The sequence below is a fragment of the Rhinopithecus bieti genome, unplaced genomic scaffold, assembly GCF_001698545.2.
Source record: "Rhinopithecus bieti isolate Rb0 unplaced genomic scaffold, ASM169854v2 scaffold_20129, whole genome shotgun sequence".
Lineage (NCBI taxonomy): Eukaryota > Metazoa > Chordata > Mammalia > Primates > Cercopithecidae > Rhinopithecus > Rhinopithecus bieti.
The window spans coordinates 590,440-607,935 of NW_016809657.1; the positions used below are offsets into that span (position 1 = coordinate 590,440).

The 17,496-nt window shown below is 50.5% G+C and overlaps 3 protein-coding genes across 6 annotated transcripts in view; 1 reads left to right on the plus strand and 2 right to left on the minus strand.

Annotated features, from left to right (window-relative positions):
- Window positions 1-5: 5 nt before the first annotated feature.
- CCAR2 (cell cycle and apoptosis regulator 2) lies at window positions 6-15,141 on the minus strand. 4 transcript variants are annotated; one of them, XM_017889962.1, is made up of 21 exons: window positions 14,936-15,141; window positions 13,947-14,042; window positions 13,599-13,690; window positions 13,080-13,171; window positions 12,753-12,867; window positions 12,452-12,581; window positions 11,864-11,960; window positions 7,271-7,390; window positions 6,104-6,326; window positions 5,914-6,027; window positions 5,419-5,582; window positions 4,840-5,011; window positions 4,524-4,754; window positions 4,189-4,425; window positions 2,917-3,061; window positions 2,703-2,785; window positions 1,977-2,123; window positions 1,734-1,845; window positions 1,448-1,636; window positions 1,106-1,311; window positions 6-831 (listed from the first exon to the last, which is right to left on the minus strand). In XM_017889962.1, exons 2-21 carry the CDS (start codon window positions 14,002-14,004, stop codon window positions 787-789), a joined length of 2,772 nt encoding a protein of 923 aa, XP_017745451.1. In that variant the 5' UTR covers window positions 14,005-14,042; window positions 14,936-15,141; the 3' UTR covers window positions 6-786. The 4 variants fall into 4 exon arrangements, with proteins under 4 accessions (XP_017745451.1, XP_017745454.1, XP_017745453.1 ...); XM_017889965.1 differs by having other exon boundaries at window positions 4,849-5,011; window positions 14,936-15,042; XM_017889964.1 differs by having other exon boundaries at window positions 2,703-2,782; window positions 14,936-15,042.
- On the plus strand, window positions 14,396-16,632 carry LOC108540778 (proline-rich proteoglycan 2). The gene is made up of 2 exons (XM_017889960.1): window positions 14,396-14,426; window positions 14,544-16,632. The coding sequence occupies exons 1-2, from the start codon at window positions 14,396-14,398 to the stop codon at window positions 15,188-15,190; spliced, it is 678 nt and encodes a 225-aa protein (XP_017745449.1). The 3' UTR covers window positions 15,191-16,632.
- The window catches only part of CUNH8orf58 (chromosome unknown C8orf58 homolog), a 5,764-nt gene continuing 3,901 nt past the window's right edge, over window positions 15,634-17,496 (minus strand). Inside the window, 3 exon segments of the mRNA XM_017889966.1 lie at window positions 15,634-16,483; window positions 16,486-16,574; window positions 17,121-17,227. Of these exon segments, the coding sequence (XP_017745455.1) occupies window positions 16,356-16,483; window positions 16,486-16,574; window positions 17,121-17,227 (324 nt within the window). The 3' untranslated portion in view covers window positions 15,634-16,355.

Sequence of the window (17,496 nt, forward strand, 5' to 3'; positions counted from 1 at the left end):
CTCGGTTTGTTTTTGACTTTGGTTTATTTAAAAAACAAGCCAAAAAAAAAAAAAAACCCAACTTTATATACAAAGTCAAACTGAAACCACGGATTATGGAAAGAGGCAAGAATTATGGGTAACAGGGGAGAAGGCTGGGCCAGAGCCAATACCACATTCTGAACACAGGAGCCACGGGAAAGAGGTGCTGGTTTCTTCTGGCAAATCTGGGGTGACTGGAACACAGTGTTCTATTGGCAAACCCAGCCCAACACAGCACTTTCTAGCATGGACTCTAATCCCGTGATGGCCAAGGGAGACCCTTCCCCCAGGAGCCTGCATCTGGAACCTAGCAGAGCCTGTGCCATCCGGAGGAGGGGGTGCTTAGCCCCAGCCAGGCTCCACGTCTGTCTCTTCAGTTCAGTTCACTGACATCAGACCTTGTCACACACTTGAAAAGCCTTTTTCTCCCCTGTCTTATTCTAAACTGGAAAAGGACAGGAGAAAGTCAGCACAAGACTAAAAGGGCCCCAGGAGAAATACCAAGGTTGAGGGCAATATGACATTCTAGGGGTGCAAAAGATGTTGTATTTAGTTGTAACTGGAACCGGGGTTCCTCACACATCCATCCCACATAGCACAGCCCCCAGCCTGATGGCCTGCCGTCCCCTAGAGGCTGAGCATGGGGTCAGTCACCCCTGCCCTGGCTCCCAGGTCTCGCTCCCGCTGCTTTCTGGTACCGCAAGGGCTCCAACTTTGCCGAGCGCTACCGCTGCCCTCACAGGATGGCAGTTCCATGTGAGGCCGTCAGTTGCTAGGTGCTGGCTCCTCTTTCTCCACCCAGCTGTCAGCCTGTTTGAAACAGATGTACCCAAAATCAGGCCTGGCAAGGCGATCTGAGGACTGCGGACTGTCTCCTGCTGGGAAGCTCCCGCTGCACGCTGCTGACTGCTCAATTCCCAGAGAACCTGCAACCAGGGGCACACAGCCTGGCAAGCGATGGAAGGAAGAAGCTGGTGCCTGCTGGCCCTCTGGTCACTCCCGACATAGGGGCAAGCACCCTTCTGGGGATTTCTGGAGCTCAGGGAAAGGAGCTGTGCTGCCTCCTGGTCCACCCCCACCTTACCTTTTCCACCACCCGCTGGATCTCCAGCTGCAGGGGGGTCAGGCGCCTGCGGAGCTCCTGCAGCAGCCGCTGGAGCTGGGTCTTCTGTCGCTCCGCCGTCCGGGTGGTCTCCTCAGCCTCCGCCAGCCGGGCTCGCAGCTCCTGCATCTCTGCCGCCAGCGTCTTATTCGTTACTTCAGTGGCTGAGAAACGGTTATGGCTCTCCTCTGCGAGGTGGAGGAGGAAACAGAGGGACGGCTGCTCCATCAAGGCCCAGAGCACAGGGCAGCGCCTGAGCCTAAGCAACGGGTTCCCTACTGGTCTGCACGTGCCCCCGTGGTGGACGCAGCCCCAGGCCCTCACCCAGCTTCAGCTCCAGTGTGTGGATCTTGTTCTCTAGGTAGAGCCGGCCGCTGTCCTGCTGCTCCGCGCGCTGCAGCAGGCTCCCCACGTTGATCAGGCTGCCATTGTGGGACACCAAGGCTTTGTGTTCCGTAGGGGCGGCACCTGGCTTCGTGCTCTTCCCAGAAGGGGGCAGCAGGTCAAGGTTTCCTAGAGGGAACCATGAAAAAGATTGCAGGATGGGGTTTCCGGAGAGGGCAGCCTGCCCTACCCGTGCCCCAGGAAGGCTGCAGGGCTCAGGACATACCGAAGAGCACCTCCTCGGGAAGGCCACCGTCCAGGCCCTCCTGGCGGCTGTACTGAAGGCTCCGGTACTGGCAGATGTTCTGGGTCACCACCCTGCTGACCAGCTGCTTGGCCTGCAGAAAACACACCCCCAGACACCTGCTGACCAGAAGGCTCAGTCCCCGACCCTGGCCGTGGGCAGGAACCTGGAGCAGGAGTAAGTGCAGGCCTGTGCCCATGTCCTGCGGCAGAAGAAAGAAGGTACCTGCTCTGCACTGAGCCGGATCCCAAGGGTAAGGAGGATCCTCTCCAAGTCTCGCCGGTGCAAGTAGCCACACCAGTTGGCATCAAAGAACACAAAAGCAAGCAGACAGTCCAAGGGGAGCACAGCAGAGGGATCCAGCTCCTTGGGCTGCAAAGAAAACAAACATGAGCAGGATTTTCAAATAGTTCCCTCAGTGGCTCTATCGCCCAGGATTCAGCCTGTTCAGAATCCAGTGGCTTGGGCCACATGCAGCTCAGGTCACATGCAGTGATGCATGCCTAAAGTCCCTGCTACTGGGGAGGCTAAGGCAGGAGAATCACTTGAACCCAGGAGTTCGAAGCTGCAGTGCACTATGTTCATGCCTGTCAACCACTGTGCTCCAGCCTGAGCAACATAGCGAGACCCCGTCTCTAAAACACAAAACATCAAGCAGCCTGACTGATGTTCATCATGCCCAAGCCAGCCTTCCTCTCTGGCGCACTTTCACAAAAGCTCCTGTGCTCCTCTCTCAGCAGAGGATCAAATACCTCTCTCCCATTCACCCCGACAGACACTGAAATGTTCTCCTGGAGCCTATGAAGGTGCCCTTCCATAAGCCAAGGACCACACTGTGTGTTGGGTCCATCAAGAAAGGAAATCACTGGTAAGCATTCTTTTCCCAGGAGTGTGCCGGAGGCCTTGCCCTCACCACCACTGAGGCCCAGAGAGGTGGAGAAGAGGCCTCACCATGTCCTGAAGTGAAGAGAACTCCATCTCTGACTGGTTTGAGGCAACGGACCGGACCTCCGAATCCTCCAGCTTTGCTCCTGCTACAGAAAGCCCAAGATAAACGGAGAGCAGGGCCCACCCAACTCCACAGTCTGAAAATTAAAACCAGCTTGGCCACAGGTGGAAAGCCACATCCCGAGCCTGTGAGCTCCCCTCTCACCACTCAACATACCAAACTCCTCTTCTCCATCATCCCTCAGAAGCAACAGTTCTGGGTCCAGGGCCATCTCACACAGGTCCTCGGAAGCCTCGCCCCGGGGTTTTTCTTCTTCCTCTCCCCCAGAAGAGGGTGGTTTGGGCAAAAGCCCATCCTCCTTCTAGGGAGGCAGACGAAGGTGATTAGAAGGCAGGCAGTTACCGTAATTACCAATAGTAATCATGGCTGCCACATGAGTAATAACCGTGCCCCAGACACTGTATGGAGGGCTCTAGACACCATCTCATTTCATGTATTTAATTTCATTAAGTGGAATTCAGAGCATGCCAGGGCATCACCAGACACCTGGGCTTTTTTCCTCAGAAGTTGATCTTGGTCCCAGAAGAAACTACATTTATTTGATAGTATTTAAACAAAAAGCAGCTGGGCACAGTGGCTCACGCCTGTAATCCCAGCACTCCTGAGGTCAGGAGTTCAAGACCAGCCAGGCCAACATAGTGAAACCCCATCTCTACAAAAAAACAAAACTTAGCCAGGCATGGTGGTGGGTGCCTATAATCCCAGCTACTCGAGAGGCTGAGGCAGGAGAACCACTTGAACTGGGGAGGCAGAGGTTGCAGTGAGCCGAGGTTGCACCACTGCACTCCAGCCTGGGTGACAGAGCAAGACTCCATCTCAAAGAAAAAAAAAAAAAGACTAGTATTTTAGAAAAGGTTTACAAATTTTATTTTTTATTTTTTTTCGAGAGAGTCTTGCTCTCTCACCCAGGGCGGAATGCAGTGGCATGACCTCGGCTCACTGCAACCTCCACCTCCCTTGGTTCAAGGATTCGCCTGCCTCAGGCTCCTGAGTAGCTAACACAGACATGCACCACCACGCCCAGCTAATTTCTGTATTTTTAGTAGAGACAGGGTTTTACCATATTGGCCGGGCTGGTCTCAAACTCCTGACCTCGTGATCTGCCCGCCTCGGCCTCCCAAAGTGCTGGGATTACACCCCGCCTACAAAATTTTCTAGTTAACCATCAGGCAATCACAGCACCTGACTCTGCTAAGCATTCTCAGTGACTGGGGTTTCTATGCTGTCAGGCTGCTCAGCCATGCTCCCTGCACTCCTCTGCGCCACCTTCCCTTCCACTAGGTGTGCCACTTACTAGCTGTGCGGCCTCAGTGCGTGCTGAGCAAGGGAGTGGGGAATGAGCTAGGGCGCAGGAAGCACTCAGAGCCCAGGGTGAAGATGCGCGGTCACGGTAAGCACTACGACAGCCTGAGGTGGCAGGGTACTCACCAGTGGGGGCTCTGACTCGGCAGCTGAGCCCTCATTCTGTGCCTCATCCTTGGGCTCCTTGACCACCTCCTCTTTGATGGCTTCTTCCTCCTTGGTGGCTTCCTCCTTGGCCGCCTCCTCCTTCTCAGGTTCAGGTGGGGACACGACCTTTTCAGGAAGGCTCAGCAGCATCTTATAAACCCTATAGCCAAAATCCCTCTGGAGCATCTCCAGAAACAGCTCGGCCAGCACCATCACCTGACGGGGAGGAGGCAGGGTCCATGAGCATCAGGAAGAAAGACTGCTCAAGGCCCACAGATCCCAGCCCATAGCCTCCCCAAGGCTCTGACACCTGCCTCAAAAGAGATCCTTTCTTTTGGCCTCCGATCCTCCACAATCCCATGGAGGGACAGGTTCACACAGCCAGGGCGTGCGATGACAGCAGGTTCTAGCGGGGGTGGAGGGGCCTCTGGGAGATCAGTGTCCGTTTCCTGCTGTGTGCTGGCCTCTGAAGTTTCTGCATTCCGTCTAGAAGTGTCTGCTGCTTGCTCCAAGGCGTCCGGTGCCTGTTCAGTAGGCTCCATTTCCTGTGACAACAGCCAAGATGAGACCCTCTGGGTCCCAGGATCAGGCCACCTATATCTCCCGCTGCTGGCTAAGGCACAGCCTTACCCCTGGTACCTCCTGGGTCGGAGGAGCTGCCTCTGCAGCTTTCTGCTGGCACAGGGCCTCCCACTCCTCCAAAGTAGGCATGATGGTCCAGACGTCCGGCAAGTACACCACCACTGTCTGGAGCCGCCGGGGGGGTCCCGGCTGCAGGTACTGAAACTCGGCAAAGCGCCACCTGCACATAGCAAAAGGAAGTACTAACTTCCTTAGTGACAACTCCACGCAGACACCACATTCACAGGCAAGGGCTTCAGTTTCCAGTCAGCACTCAATAAGCACATACTGCGAGCCAAGCTTTGAAAACACAACAGCAAAGCTACAGACCAAGTCCTCAAGAAATGGTCAGTGGGGAGGCCGCAACCGTACAAGCACCCTACAAGGTGTGGGGACAACTCGAGGAAGTCTCAAGTGCAGCCTGGGGCTCAGCTGGCTTTTGGCATACACCCCACGCTAGCCTGAGGCAGCAGAGGGGGCAGGAGCGGGACTAGGGGGCAGAAGAGAGCTAACCAGCAGAAAGGGGCAGGGACTGGGCCTCCCCAACCTGCTGGGTTGGTGTAACCAAGGCTCAGGAAGCCCACTCACCACTTGGTGCAGCCACTCAAGTCAATGCCGGTCTGGGCCTGTGCACAGCGGATGGCGGTGCGCACCAGCACCTGTGGGTCAGCCTGGGGGTCGAGGCCATCCAGGGAAGGAGACCATTCACCCCCAACCAGCACTGCCTCTTCTTCTTTTCTGCCCAGCAAAAACTGCAAAAAGAGATCAGGGATACGAAACAAAAAACTCCGTTACCTGGGTCTCCTACTGCAGGGCAAGGCTGCCACCCATCAGGATGAAGGGAGCAGGAAGTGGGGAAGTCCATCACACAGTGAGGTCTCTATCTGCTAACATGAGCCAGCCACCTAGCTCTGACTAGTCAGAACAGCTCTGAGCTGCACCTTCGTCCTGGGTGAAATGAGGGGCATTCGGCTCCGAGATGCCTCGTTTCTGTGCATTCAGGAACAGGAGCCGCGCACTCAAAACATGACAGGTTCTGGACATTACCAGTGAATGCATCTCCTCCTGCCCTCCAGCTCTTACCTTAATCTGCTTCAGAGGATGCTCTGGCGTCTCCCTTGGCTCAGCCATGTCATCCACAAAGAGCATGCAACAACGATACAATTCCTCCAACCCCGGGGAAGAGAGCAGTAGTACCTGTGCAGGAGGAGACACTCAGAGCTGCCTTCAGCCTCCAGAAATCAGGTTAAGTGACAGACACCTGTCAGCTTACCTTGGAACTATAAGCGGGGTCACTGTCTGCAGGGATGGGCTCAGCACCAGCATCTGGAGCTGCCTCCTTTTCAGAAGAGACCTGGATCCGGCTCGGGTGATGGAGGGAAAAGGGTTGGCTCAGAGGGAAGGCTGACAGCCAACTCAGATGCACAGACAGAAAATCTGAGGGGACTAGGAGGCTGCGGTAACGACGCTGGAGTTCTAGGAAGTCGCAGACGGGGCTACAGGAAGACAACAAGGGAATCCAGACTGAGCAAACACTAAAACATTACAAATGAAACCATCAAAGAGTTTTAAAAATGGGCAAATTTTTTTTAGTCTGAGAAAGAACTTTTGAAGTAAGGCACCTCTCAAGGAAGCTAGATCAGATCTGACCACTTAACTTACAACCTCTAGATGGCAAAAGTCAAACTAGGAAAGGGAAAAAAGAAAACATTTATAATACAGGACAAAGAAATGGGTCATTGCCTTAATATAAAAGAACTTACAAATCAGTAACAAAAAGTTCAAAAGCCTAAAACAGAAAATTGACATCAATAGGTTCTTAAGAGAAATACGTAAGAATTAAAAGCCCATGAAAATATGCTCAATCTCACTTATAATTAAAGAAATGCAAATCACATTATCATGTGTCACCAACTAGACAAAGATGAAAAAGTCAGCTAACAGTGTTGGCAAAGGCATGGGGAAATAAGGATTCCACACCCCACTGGTGACAGCAGAATGGGCACAGCCTCTTCGGGAGAACTGGCAATAGTTATGGAAGCTTAAAGCAAAGCCTTTGAGCCAGCTGCTCCATTTCTAGGAACTGATCTCAACAAACACACAGGTGTAGGTAGAAGGATGTCCATTCCAAGAAAATTTAGGATAGAGTGCTAATGGAGAACTGGTTAAATAAATCATGTTCGTCCATTCAATGAATACTGTGTAGTTGCCAAAAAAAAAAAAACTGGATCTAATAAATGTTCATATGAAATAAAATCTAACGTACATTCAGTGAAAAGGCAAACCACCAAACAGTATGTACAACAGGTTTCCATGTGTTTTTTGTTTTGTAAGAAAAGGCTGTGAGAACACACATGTGCACTTGCATAGACCCCATCTCATTTACATGAGAAACTATTACCAGCAGCAAGTCTCAGCCCACCTCAGCCTCGCCGCTCACCTGTCCACAGTGTAGGGAGTGAGGTGGACCCGGTAAGGAGGCAGGTCATGCCTTGGCTTCTTAGCACCCCAGGGCTCTCCAGCAGCCCGCTGTTTGCGTTTCTTGGAGTCATAGTCATCGCTAGAGGTTGACCCATCACCAACAGTAAGAAATCACATTGTTATATGTATTCAATACACACTGAACCAAAAGAACTGGAAACAAGCGCAATCCCTCACATTCAATACATGGAAAAATAAGCCATGCTAACAGCCATATGACAGAATGTTACAAAGATATTAAAATGGATATTTACACTCTTTTAATAACATAGAAAAACATTCCTGTTAAGCAAAAGCACACTCTGCAACACTGTATACACAGTAGGCCTGAGCTACTGCAAAAACAACTTTAGAAGACTGAAAGGAAATAAAATATTAATGGTGGAAGCCTCCAGTAAGCTTACAAATAATTTTCTATTTTTCTGCACTTCATAAATTATAGTTAACATGTTTTTTTGAAATGAGAAAAAAACTGATTTCTCTTTTAAAAACAAGGGACTTTATATGAATCCATGCTATGCGTTCTATGAAGTTTATTAGAAGAGACAGTTACAAGGTGCCTGTAATCCCAGCACTTAGGTAGGCCGAGGTGGGCGGATCACTTGAGGTCAGGAGTTTGAGACCAGCCTGGCCAACATGGTGAAGCCCTGTCTCTACTAAAAATACAAAAAAGTAGCCAAGTGTGGTTGCACATGTCTGTAGTCCTAGCTACTCAGGAGGCTGAGAGAGGAGAATCACTTGAACCTGGGAGGTGGAAGTGGCAGTGAGCCGAGATCACGCCACTGCACTCCAGCCTGGGCAACAGAGCAAGGCTCTGTCTCCAAAAAAAAAAAAAAAGTGACAGCTACAAATCCTTAATAATACACATTAAAGTCATAAAAACACTCAAACCATTTGCTCCAATAATTCCACTCTTGAAAATTTAAGTTGAAAAGAAAGTTAATTCAAAAGAAGAAGGCTACACATAGTGCAAAAATAGGAAGCAGCATAAACTGAGAGTAAAAAACCAAATACATAAACCAAATACCCAAATTTTATAGTAAATAAAACAATCACGCAGCCATTAAAACACTCAGGATTATGCTGCAATATGGAAAACTGTTTATATATACACAAAATAATTTGAACTCTAAGATTAAAATTGCAAAAGTATGCACATGTATAGATTTAAACTAGAACACAGGAGAAAAGAGTGGCAAGAGATTTTCCTTTTCAAACTTATTTTCTGAAATTCTTTAATACCTATCTGTTAATAACAGTTAAAGAGAAAAGGTAGAAACCGTACATATTTATATATATATGTATGTATATATACTTTTTTTTTTTTTTTTTTGAGACAGTCTCCCTCTGTTGCCCAGGCAGGAGTGCAGTGGCGCGATGTCAGCTCACTGCAACTTCCGCCTCCCGGGTTCAAGCAATTCTCCTGCCTCAGCCTCCCGAGTAGCTGGGAATACAGGTACCCACCACCATGCCCGGCTAATTTTTGTATTTTTAGTAGAAATGGGGTTTCACTATCTTGGCCAGGCTGGTTTTGAACTCCTGACCTCAAGTGATCCGCCCGCCTCAGGCTCCCAAAGTGCTAGGATTACAGGTGTGAGCCACCGCACCTGGCCTACATATTTCTATTATTTTAATTTTATATAATAGCATGTACTGCTTTACACATTTTTATAAGTCACTACAGTATTACACTATAACTACATTGTAAATGCAATAGATACGGGTACAATAAATAAAAATAGTTGAGAAGAAAAAACTTTTAGACCATTCATTATAAAGTGCCAGACTGATAAGGGGAAAACCCCCCATGTCACATGAGAGAAATAAAATCAACTGTCATTTATCTGTGCCTCGGTAACTGAGCTGATTGTATTTACCGGAAGGTTTCTGTTCTGCCTTTTAGACCTGCCTGGGTCATTTCCCTATTCATCACACCCCAGTGACTAAGCTGAACAGATTTATCATGAGGCCTGTTCTTTTCTGTTGGCCTGGGTCACTTCCACGTGCATGATCATCTGCATCTTAAAGTGGCCTTATTCTCAAGCCCCGATGGGATGTCAGTAGCCCGTGTGTCTAATAGAAGACCCATGCCAAAGCCCCTGTGACAACTTTCCAGCTCACAGTAATGTCTAAACTGTTATGATCCTCTAGCTAAACTGTTATGATCCACTCCACGCTGTACACTGTGTGGTCACTTTCCTCCCCTTCCTGTACACTGTCAGGAGGTCATAAGGCAGCACCAGGGGCTAACCTCTCAGGACCCACAGCAGCAGAGCCCACCAGGGTACACCTGTCTAAAACCGCAGCTCAGCAGTAGCTGCTCAATAAAGACATTGTTCTCTGCATCCCAAAGGCAGGAATTCAAAATAAAGCTTGGCTTCCATGCAAAACATTAATGTGGTTGAGTCCTTCATAAAAGTTGCCCCAGAATGACCTCCTTTGTACCACCCTGGGCCCCACTCTGCACATTCTCTCTACTGACTGATGTTAATATAATATCTCCCTCCCAATGGTGGTATAGGTTGAGTATCCCTTACCTGAAATGCTTAGGACCAGAAGCGTCCTGGGTTTGGAATGTTTTTCAGATTTTGCAATATTTGCATTATACCTACTGGCTGAGCATCCCAAATCCAAAACTCCAAATCTGAAACGCTCAATAAACATTTCCTTTGAGTGCCATGTCAGCACTCAAAAAGTTCTGGATTTGAGAGTATTTTGGGTTTTAGGATTTAGGATGCTCAACCTGTACATCCTTTCTGTAGAAGCTGTGACACTGAAGCATAATGGCCAAAGTAATACAACAGACCTTGCATGGGTCTCAGCACATCCAGGACAATCAAATGCAACTGACTAGAGAAAGCCTGAAAATGCAACTGACTAGAGAAAGCCTGAAATTAACCCTAAAGCAGAAAGTCCACAGCAGTCACAGAGTTTCACCCAGGCTACGCTGTCTCAGAAGGCACCTGCTGTGATTTTGTAATGAAGCCTTTAATAAACTCACACAATGTGAGAGGTAGAAGGTCCTTGGAAACTGAGGACCAGTAAGATGCACAGGACAAGAGAAGTGGGTAAATGCAAAACATATACCAGCCACTAGATATACTTATATACTTATGAATATGGTGTCTACAATGGAGAATGGGACACAGGGTTTCAAGTAGTGGAAACCCCATGGCAAACAATCCCAAAGCTTCCCCCTAGTTAGAATTCACAAAGGTGAATTCCCACACCTGTAATCCCAGCGCTTTGGGAGGCTGAGGTGGGAGGATCACTCAAGCCCAGGAGTTCGAAACCAGCCTGGGCAACACGGCAAAACCCTTTCTCTGCCCCCCACAAAAATAATAAATATTTACTTATTTTTTTGTAGAGATAGGTTCCCAAAGCATTGGGATTTATAGGCATGAGCCACTGCACCCAGCCTTACAAAAAACGTTTTAAAAAATTAGTCAAGCATGGTGGTGCACACCTGCAGTCCCAGCTACTCTGGAGGCTGAAGCAGAAGGATGGCTTGTGCCAGAGAGATCAAGGCTGCAATGAGCCATGATCACACCACCACACTCCACCCTGCATGACAGAACAAGACCTTGTCTCAAAAAAAAAAAAAAAAATAGGATTAAGGGTTACATGAGATTTCTCATTTGTCAAAATTGTCAAGATTTGTGCATTTCAATCTACGTAAGTTCCACCTTAAATTTTTTTACCTTAACAAAATCAAGTGGGAGCAGTGAGTAGATGGAGGTAGAGATGAAAAAGAATGGTAGCTGATACTTGAAGCAGCTGGGTAATGGGTATAAGGTTCCTCATACCTTTCTGTTTACCCTGCATATACTAAAATTCTCCACTATGACAAGTTTAAAATGAAGACAGAACTAGAACGAGTCTTAAATCAGGCTAGAGCTTAACTTTTAGAGGTACAAGCAAAACACTCAGGGAGAGTGAGACTGAAGAAGGAACATGTGAACTGGAGAGAGGATGGGACAGCATGCTCCTGGTGGTCCCCAATGCTACAGATGAGACAGGATCACCAGGATACCCTAAAGGCCCAAATCAGCCATGCCTGCTCCACACATGGCTGAGAAAGCTACCTGCATGTCCAAGGCAGAGTGCAATATACACCTTCTAACAGCATACTTATGAGAATGGTGTCTATAAAGGAACGTTTTAAACAACTAAAAGAGATACTGCAGTGCTACTTTTGACATGTTACTATTGAGTTTCTATTCCTGTCATCTCAACTTAGGGACTAGAAACAAAAGAGCATTTAAGAAATATCTCAACATGACATTTTGAAAGATGAACTGTATCAGCTCCCTGCTTGCTAAACCACTGTATAAAATTCCAATATTTTTATATACATTTCAGTGTGTCTACATACTTCAGAGAAAAGGGACTAGGATCTAGCTGCAGGCAGAGAATGTTAGTGGTAAGCATAGCCACCTTCCAAGCAGTTGACCTGGGTTCACTTCCTGGCCAAGACAAAAAAATAATAATAATAAAATAAAGAGAATGTTAGTGTCAACAAGTGGCCAAAAAAGGGACATCATCCTCTTACCTTCGGCCCTGATCCAACCGTCCATGAGGGCCCCGGGCAGGAAATCTGTTCAGGTGGCTCAGGTGAAGTGTGTGGGATGTCTGGAAGAGACTCAGAGCTGCAGAAAGGAAATGACTGGTGACTCAAAAACCCTACAAACCAGCCGGGCACAGTAGCTCACGTCTGTAATCCCAGCGCTTTGGGAGGATAATGCGGATGGATCACTTGAAGTCAGGAGTTCAAGACTAGCCTGGCAAACATGGTGAAACCCCGTCTCTACTAGAAATACAAAAAATTAGCCAGGCGAGGTGGTGGATGTCTGTAGTCCCAGCTACTCAGGAGGCTGAGGCAGGAGAATGGCTTGAACCCAGGAGGCAGAGGTTGCAATGAGCCAAGATTGGGTCATTGCACTCCAGCCTGGGCAACAGAGCGAGACTCCATCAAAAAAAAAAAAAAAAATCCTAAACACCTATCCAGATCACCCACCTTTCTTCCAGTACACAGAAGTACCCACCTCTACGCTAATGGACTTTCAGCAACAACCTGAAAGTCCATTGATCCAGACTACCCCATAAAGCCACACTGAACAATAGTGCCACTCGTACTCACGCTTCTGAGGAAACAGTGGGGGAATCCGGTGAGGCTGGAAGATCAACTGAGGCTGAGCTCCCAGGATCCCTTGCTTCTGGCCCAGGGCTGCTACATGCAGAAGGGGAGGTGCTGGGGACTTCAGTAGGGGCTGCAGAACAGGAGCCAGGAAATTCAGGGGACCCCATGGTTGAAGCACTCACTACCTTGGAAAGATGCAGTCCCACCCCCTTGAGAAAAGTCAGAGTTTTGCCCAGCTGTCAGGGCACAGGGGCTTCCATCCCTCCCCTTTCCAATGCACATGCTAAGGAGAGATGAATACCTGGTTGGAGAGCGTTTGCACCTTGACAGCATTCCAGGGCACTGCCTGGCCTGGGTTGTATGCAGCCTTCACCAGCACCTTCTCACCCAGCTGGGGCAGCCGGCCCTTCACCACACTGCCAGCACACAAGCCAGGAGGCCCCGTTAGGAGAGGGACCCCGGCAAAGCCACCCTGACTGCCCCTATGAGGCCTTTCCCATCAAGATTTCCCCCACCTTGCACAAAAACAGCAAAGCAATGGCTTTGGGGAGGGGGGCGGGCAATACCAGCACGGTGACAGAACTGAATTCAATAAGCACTTCCAGTAGGGGACCAACCTCAAGCCTACCTTAGCTGAAAAAAGACCTCTTCATCCACAACCCCAAAGTAGTCATGCAAGCTGGTAACAATACCAGTGAAGACCCGCTGTTTCTCCCCACCCTGTAAGAAAAGGGAGCAGTTGAAAAGTAAAAGAAAGGAAACTGGACAAAATCACACTCTGCCATGAAGGTCTCATCTCAACCCACACCCCTGCTCAGCATACTGCATCAAGAGTTCACACAGAGTGAAGTACAGGTGTGTGGTGGGCATACTCCATCATTAAGGGTCGGGCATGTTTGAGCTGGTTCTTGACCCACAAGCTTCTTCTAGGACTTCCAGTTCATTAATTCCAAGACGTATGCTAAAAATTTCCCTGGAGCGAAAAATGAAGATGCCCCAGTCTGAAGGCTATCTGGGAAACCCCATATTAGCCCACTACCAGGAGAGGGGTCAGGAATGATCAACACTATTATGTAAGAGATCAAGAGCACCAGGCCTCCATGCATCCAGTCCCAAGGGCTGAAACTACAAGGGATGCCCAACCTACCTGAAGGTGCCTGGCATTCTGGGACAGTTCTGTGGCCACAGGAGGAGTGAGCAAACCAGGAGGAGGGCCCAGAAGAGATGTTGAAGCTGTGCCTATGGGGAAAGAGAAGTAATCTCCAGGAACCGCCCCTACCACCTTAAGCACTAGAGTCAACCAAAGGATGTGGTAAATCCAAAGGCTACAGCTCCAGCCAGCTCCTCCACAGGGCTTTCACTGGCAACCACGATGGGAATCTCCTATTTTCCAGAGGAACATCAGCAGCAAATTGCTCTCCACCAGGGAAACCCCAAACTAACTTCACAGCACATACTTTCCAGGATGAGGCCAGGTAGGGAGAAAAGTGATCACCTGAGAAGTTGCGTCCCCCTGGAAGTGGGTTGATCCGCTGGCGCTTAAACTGGGACATTGGGAACGCTGTCCTCTTTCAGAGTCGTGGGGAAGAGCCTTCAATCCAAAAAGAAAGAAGTTAACAGCTCACACGGAAAATTTCCATCTATACCCGGAAAAGTGGAGAATCTTAAGTAAGGATATTAATGAAAACAGGGAGGTGGGTAATGAGAATGAATGAAGGCAATGGATGGAGAAAATATAGAGAGGTAATAAATGAAACAATAAATTACATTGTTTCAGTTTGTCCTCACAATAACCTAGTGGTGGGTCATATTGTCATGTTGTTTTACAGACAAGGAAACTGGTGCTCAGAGAGATCAAGAGACTTGCCCGGGGCCACATAATCAGGTAGTGACAAAACTGGTACTCACACCCAGGCCACCCAACCACTTAGCGCTCCTCTCACTATGCCACGCCACCCCCAGAGTAGTTGGCGGGGTGAGGGGCTGGAAAGAGCCCCGATGACATTCCTTCATTCAAAAACATCCGCCAAAACCCTCCACGCAGGGCCCGGAAAAATGGAGGAGGTCGGTGCCGGCGAGGAGATGGTGTGAGCCCTCTCCCCGGAAGCCCGACCCGTTGTTTCCTCGACCGGCTGGTGGGAAGGCAGCTCCCTGGCCGACCGAACGCGAAACCGGCTGCGCGCCACCCTCCTGCTCCCACGCTCCCGGGCCCTCCGCTCCGGCCTCAGCAGCCGCCAGCGCCAGGTCTCCCGGCAGGGCCGCGGCGAGGCCACCGAGGGAGGACTGAGGCGCGCGGTTTCTCCTCCTCCCGCCCGCCCCCAAGGCCGAGGCCGTTGCCAGGGAGACGGGACTTGCGGTCCAAAGAGGGGCTCGGCCCCTTCCGCGCCCCACGCATCTTCGCCGCCCGGCCCTCGCAGTCCCTCGGTCAGCGGAGGGAGGGAGGGGCAAAGGGGCAGAGGGGCGGCGACGGGGCCCCTAACCCACCTGCGGGCCAGGGCAGCGACACCGGGGGGACAAAGACACCCGGAACCACCACAGCCGCTGCTGCCGCCGCCACCGGAAGCGCCTCTCCGGAAGCGCGACCACTGGTCGGAAGCTGCCACTCTCCCGGATATGGTCCCTCCCTCGTCTCCGCCGACCTCTCCCTTCCCCCACGCCGGCCTGCTATCCCGCGGCAACTGGGGAGCGGAAGTGCGCTTTCCCGGATCGGATGCGCGTCAGGAAGTCGCGCCTCGGTAGTGTCCTCGCTGAAGAATCCCATCAGAAAAGAAGGCTTCGGATCGTTGGTTCCGGGATCAAAGACAGCAGGAGCCGGCGCCCCCAAACACAAGGAACCCCCGACTGCTTACCACGCCCACCTCCCTCTGGCAGTCGGGACTGCAACAGATAAGGGAACCAGCCCCTCCCGACTGGAGGAGGAGGATGCCTATCAGTGGCCATTTCTAAGAGACATTCCTGTGTCTGACTCAAGCCAGTGACTCCCATGCCTATAGCCAGTCAGGAATCAGTGCCCTAATTCTCAAATATGAAATCTAAGAGGCCTCAATGAAGTGGCCTGCTCAAAATCTTGCCAGAGACCGGCCATTTTAGTCCCCATTAGCAATCCCATGCCCCCCTTATCCTCCGACCTCCCCATCATCCCTCCCCGTCCCTATTCACTTAACGTTTACAAAGCACTTTGAGGCAGTTTAATCTCACTTTATCCTCATAACAAGTCTGTGAGGTAGGTAGGGCAGGCATCATTATTCCCAGCTGGAAATTGTGGCTCAGAAAGGTTGATTTAGGGTCTAAAAACTAGTACAGGCATCTGGTTTGAGTTAGGGCCTGTAAATGCTAGTATGGGGGAGAGAAGCTGAGCACTGGCTTTGAAAGTTATTCTTCTGTTCCCAGGTTGTTCCTGATCTTCCTCATTTCTGGTGCAGTCTTCAGGAGTCTGGGGCAAGACTCCATGCAGAGGCAGTCAAAGCCACACTGTTCTCTGTCCCAGGGCTGCCAGCACGGCTCTGAGGCAGAAAGCTCAGTATCTGCCCACTGAGGAATAAAGGTCAGTTCCATCCTTCTGCAGTGACCTCCCCCAGAATATCAACCCTTTGGATGCATTATTTCAGAAGAGATGGTTGGATCCAGCCAGCTTGCAACACTGACAGTCACACAGAGATATGCATACCATTGTGCATAAATACACATCTGCAACATGCTGGGCCCAGACAGGTCACCGTGCCAGAAACACTCCACGGACACCTGATAATGAATGAGTTCACATTGTGGAAGCCCAGGGATTTCTGGTGAGGAGGAGTAGCCCTGGAGCTGCCGCATTCTGGGGGCCTCTCAAGAAACCAGGGCTCCTGACCAGACTGCTTAGAGGAGCAAGATTCACCCTCCACTCAAGAGAGGAGAGCAGGCGTCAGCAGCTTTTCCTGGCAATGTGGAGAAGCAGCAACAGGGCAAAGGGCGAGGAAGACTTCACAGCAAGTCCCCTCCACCCAGGGTCACCAGGTGCACCGAGAGGTCTCAGCCTACAGAAAGGTTTTGTGCTCGTTGTTTCTTAACCACTAATGACGGCATCAAGGTTTTCCGGTGGGGGCGGCACTGAGGCCTTTCAGGGAGGTCCCTGGACTCGATCCTGTGGAATAAAAAGAAGACATTAGGCTAGGACGAGAAAATAAAACTAACAATGGCCCTAGAGTTGAGAGCACATGATTCATCTACTGGCAGGTAGCAGGGTGGGGGTGTGACCTGGGGCTGTTAAATGACTTGGTACTTCTTACCCCTGGAGAACTATTCGGTACAAGCCCCGAGGCATGATGGCTTTCACCCACTGTGAAATCCTTTGTGCTCCACCTTGCTCTCCCCACAAACCTGGGAGGTGGCCTAAATGTCAGCATGGAGGGTGAGGGGTTGCTGAGCTAGGGTAGGCAGATTTCCCACATTCTGGTCCTTGCTGTCACTGATGTGCGGCTTTGGAAAAGCAACTACCCCCAGCCGCACCGAGAACCCAGCCTCCTTATCTGCAAATAGGGTGTTTTAACTACTGTTTCTTCTAGCAGCCCCTCCCAGACTGCCTCTCAAGTTTTGCGAGGACAATACTGACAACTGGCATGACAATCTCTGCATCCTGGTTCATCAGTCTCCTCTCCGTGCCCTAACCTGGGCTGGGCACGGGGCTCACCTGGGGTCAGAGCCATCAGGAGGGGCAGGGGGCTCAGGGTGGTGGTGGCTTCTCCGGCAGATCCGGTTGAGCAGGACCTTGACCTTGTCCCAGTGGGAGAAATCCCGCTGAGCAGAGAAGGAGGGGTCACCAAGAGCCCTCCCCACACTCAGACCCCCGACCAAGCTCCCAGAGACAGCTGTCACCACAGCCAGGATGAGTCGCCTGCTCCAAACAGGAATCAATCCTGTCATTTTCCCAGAGTTGCTGGCCCCCAGGGTGCCCATGCATCCCCCACCTCCCCTCCCCCCACCCCAGCCCACCACCTGCCCCACATACACCCGTCCCCTACCTTGTGTCCCTGGGAGGATGGCAAGTGGTACACTGGCTCCACTGG